We start from the raw sequence: 2326 nt of genomic DNA, 5'->3' as shown, positions 1-2326 counted from the left end.
ATAAAAGATGTACCTTATTAAGGATTTTGGAAGATATTTTTGTCTTAAATACTGATAATATTCTTGTAAGACAAGTTAAATTTTAATACAAATAATGCTTTTGTGTTTTCAATTTATTATCTGAATTGTTATTTTATTTTATATTCCATTTAAATTTATAAAAACTTTTGTACCAAATTTACAAATACAAATGCTTTTATTTTAGCAATTATATAGTTTCATAAAAATGTACCACAAAAAAAAACCAAAAGTGTTTTAGTTGCAAACCCAAGAGGACTGTAGCGAAACAACAAAAAGTGTCACTAAATGCTTTTTTTTTTTTTTCCCTTAGTGACACTTATTCTATGCCGCTAAATTAAATGTCATTTAGTTTGTTATAGATGATCAATCACATAGATATAATTTTCGCCTAATCGTATATCTAAGAATAATTGTAACGAGGAATATAGCCAAAAATTGCAAATGGACACCAGAAACAAGCAGTGAAAATTTTGTCCCAAATTGCATATAGATAACAACGTACACGTGACTAATGCACAACTGATATAATACAAGATAGATGATTCCATATAAAAAACCAAAGCAAGTATATATAGAATTATGTGGTCTTGATGGTAAAGATGGTCTGAATGATGGTAAGAGCAAACAAGATGATTCCAGCAAGTAAAGCTATGATATTCCACGGACTATTGAAATAAGTACGCCTCAACCATGCAACATTTTTTGGCCAGTAACTATTGCAGTGGCTATCCAATATTTTCCACTGTTGGCTGTAAAAGAAATGTACGGGGGTAACTTCTTTGCATATACCGTTCAACATACTAGCTGCCTCATCATCTGAACCGAAATTGTTGAGAAGGACTTTGGATCTTACCAACGTGGCAACATCCTTTTGAGTATTGACTAGCATATCCATGGCTACAAGATACGATGTAACGAAATTACAACTAAGAGACGACTGCTCATAAGCCATGAGGTTCCTTAAAAGCAACTCGGAGTAATCATGAAGTTGCAATACAGGAATTCTGAAAGTAGGCTTACCCCAAAACCAGAAAAGCCACGGGAACCTACGAAATTTCACTTCCATGGCCATCGACCATTTTGCATTTCTGTTAGGCTCAAACTTTACCCCTGCCATATCTAGTTCTGCTGCAGATGGGATTAGCGAAATAGGAAAATCTGATGAAATATTGGATGAAGGCCTGTAACGTTCATGCAGAAGGCCAAGAATATGATCAGGACTGGTATCCGTACCAATAATATTATTGCTTGATCCTGAACCTGAATAGATGTCGATGAAATCTAGAACAGGTAAGATGAACTTACTAAGAGAAGCTTCATTAGACCCTAATTTAAAAATAGTACACTGATATATGTCATTAAGGACAAAGAAAGGAATTTGGTTTTCCAGTATGAACAGGTCAAATAATACAGGTTGTTCAAGAAGCATGTTTCCCATAATTTGTCGGCCTTCTGAAAAATTGTAGATGAATTCGAGTATGAAACAACCATCCATAACCATCATTTTGGCAAGGTCAACGTCACCATAAGTACTCATCATCCCCGCATAACATGCCCTGATTCGGTCTATTAAATCATTTACCTTACGCACACATGCTTGCAATGTCTCTTCTGTTGGGGTATCTAAACGATGCAATAAATCATGTACACAAGAAGCTTTATATCTTTCGAACTCTTGCAGTTTTTTATCTTCTCTGTGAAGAGGACCAATAGAGACAACTCTAGGGTTGAAAGAACTTGGGCTGAGTTCACGAAACACCCTAGGCACCATGTAAATAGATGGTAGAAGTTGGTAGCTACGACTCTTTTCATTTTCTACACAATCAAGAAGACTTTGGACAGTGCTTTGAATGATATCTACATCTCCAAGCTCCACTTCCACATAATCCATTGAAAATGTTAGCAGAATTCAACTGTAATAAGTAACCAAGTTATTAAAGCCGAAAACTGAAGAGAATATATTACTAAGGAAAGGTTCAAGAACTACATGGCAGACGAAGCAAATGTGTAAGTACTGCATTCACTTTACATTCTATGGTGGGTATATAAAGAAGAATACCAGATAAGGTTTCTCCTAATTATACATGGTAGAAAAATAAAGTTATATTGAGTAATTGAGAACCATTGTCCTCAAGTTGCACCTAAATTGCCATTTGATTCGGTGTGCCATGATAACTAAGAGGCCCACTATGGCATTATAATGCAATAAAGGAATTTATATATATATATATATATATATATATATATATATATATATATATATATATATATATATATATATATATATATATATATATATATATAT

General features: G+C 33.5%; 1 protein-coding gene across 1 annotated transcript; it reads right to left on the bottom strand.

The window, feature by feature from the left end:
• Positions 1 to 480: 480 nt before the first annotated feature.
• On the bottom strand, positions 481 to 2086 carry LOC145012374 (UPF0481 protein At3g47200-like). Its single transcript, XM_078971172.1, has 2 exons — positions 1042 to 2086; positions 481 to 918 (listed from the first exon to the last, which is right to left on the bottom strand). Exons 1-2 carry the CDS (start codon positions 1910 to 1912, stop codon positions 599 to 601), a joined length of 1191 nt encoding a protein of 396 aa, XP_078827298.1. The 5' UTR covers positions 1913 to 2086; the 3' UTR covers positions 481 to 598.
• Between the last annotated feature and the right edge of the window lie 240 nt (positions 2087 to 2326).

The sequence above is a fragment of the Lactuca saligna genome, chromosome 8, assembly GCF_052625555.1.
Source record: "Lactuca saligna cultivar CGN05327 chromosome 8, ASM5262555v1, whole genome shotgun sequence".
NCBI lineage: Eukaryota > Viridiplantae > Streptophyta > Magnoliopsida > Asterales > Asteraceae > Lactuca > Lactuca saligna.
The sequence above is the reverse complement of the archived record's forward strand: the minus strand, read 5'-3'. Positions and strand labels throughout refer to the sequence as shown.

Excerpts from the sequence above, each read along its gene's own strand:
- LOC145012374 (XM_078971172.1), bottom strand. The coding sequence starts at position 1,912 with ATGGATTATGTGGAAGTGGAGCTTGGAGATGTAGATATCATTCAAAGC. Across the intron at positions 919-1,041 it reads GTGGCTTTTCTGGTTTTGGG|CCATGGATATGCTAGTCAAT; the intron begins GTAAGCCTACTT and ends CGTATCTTGTAG.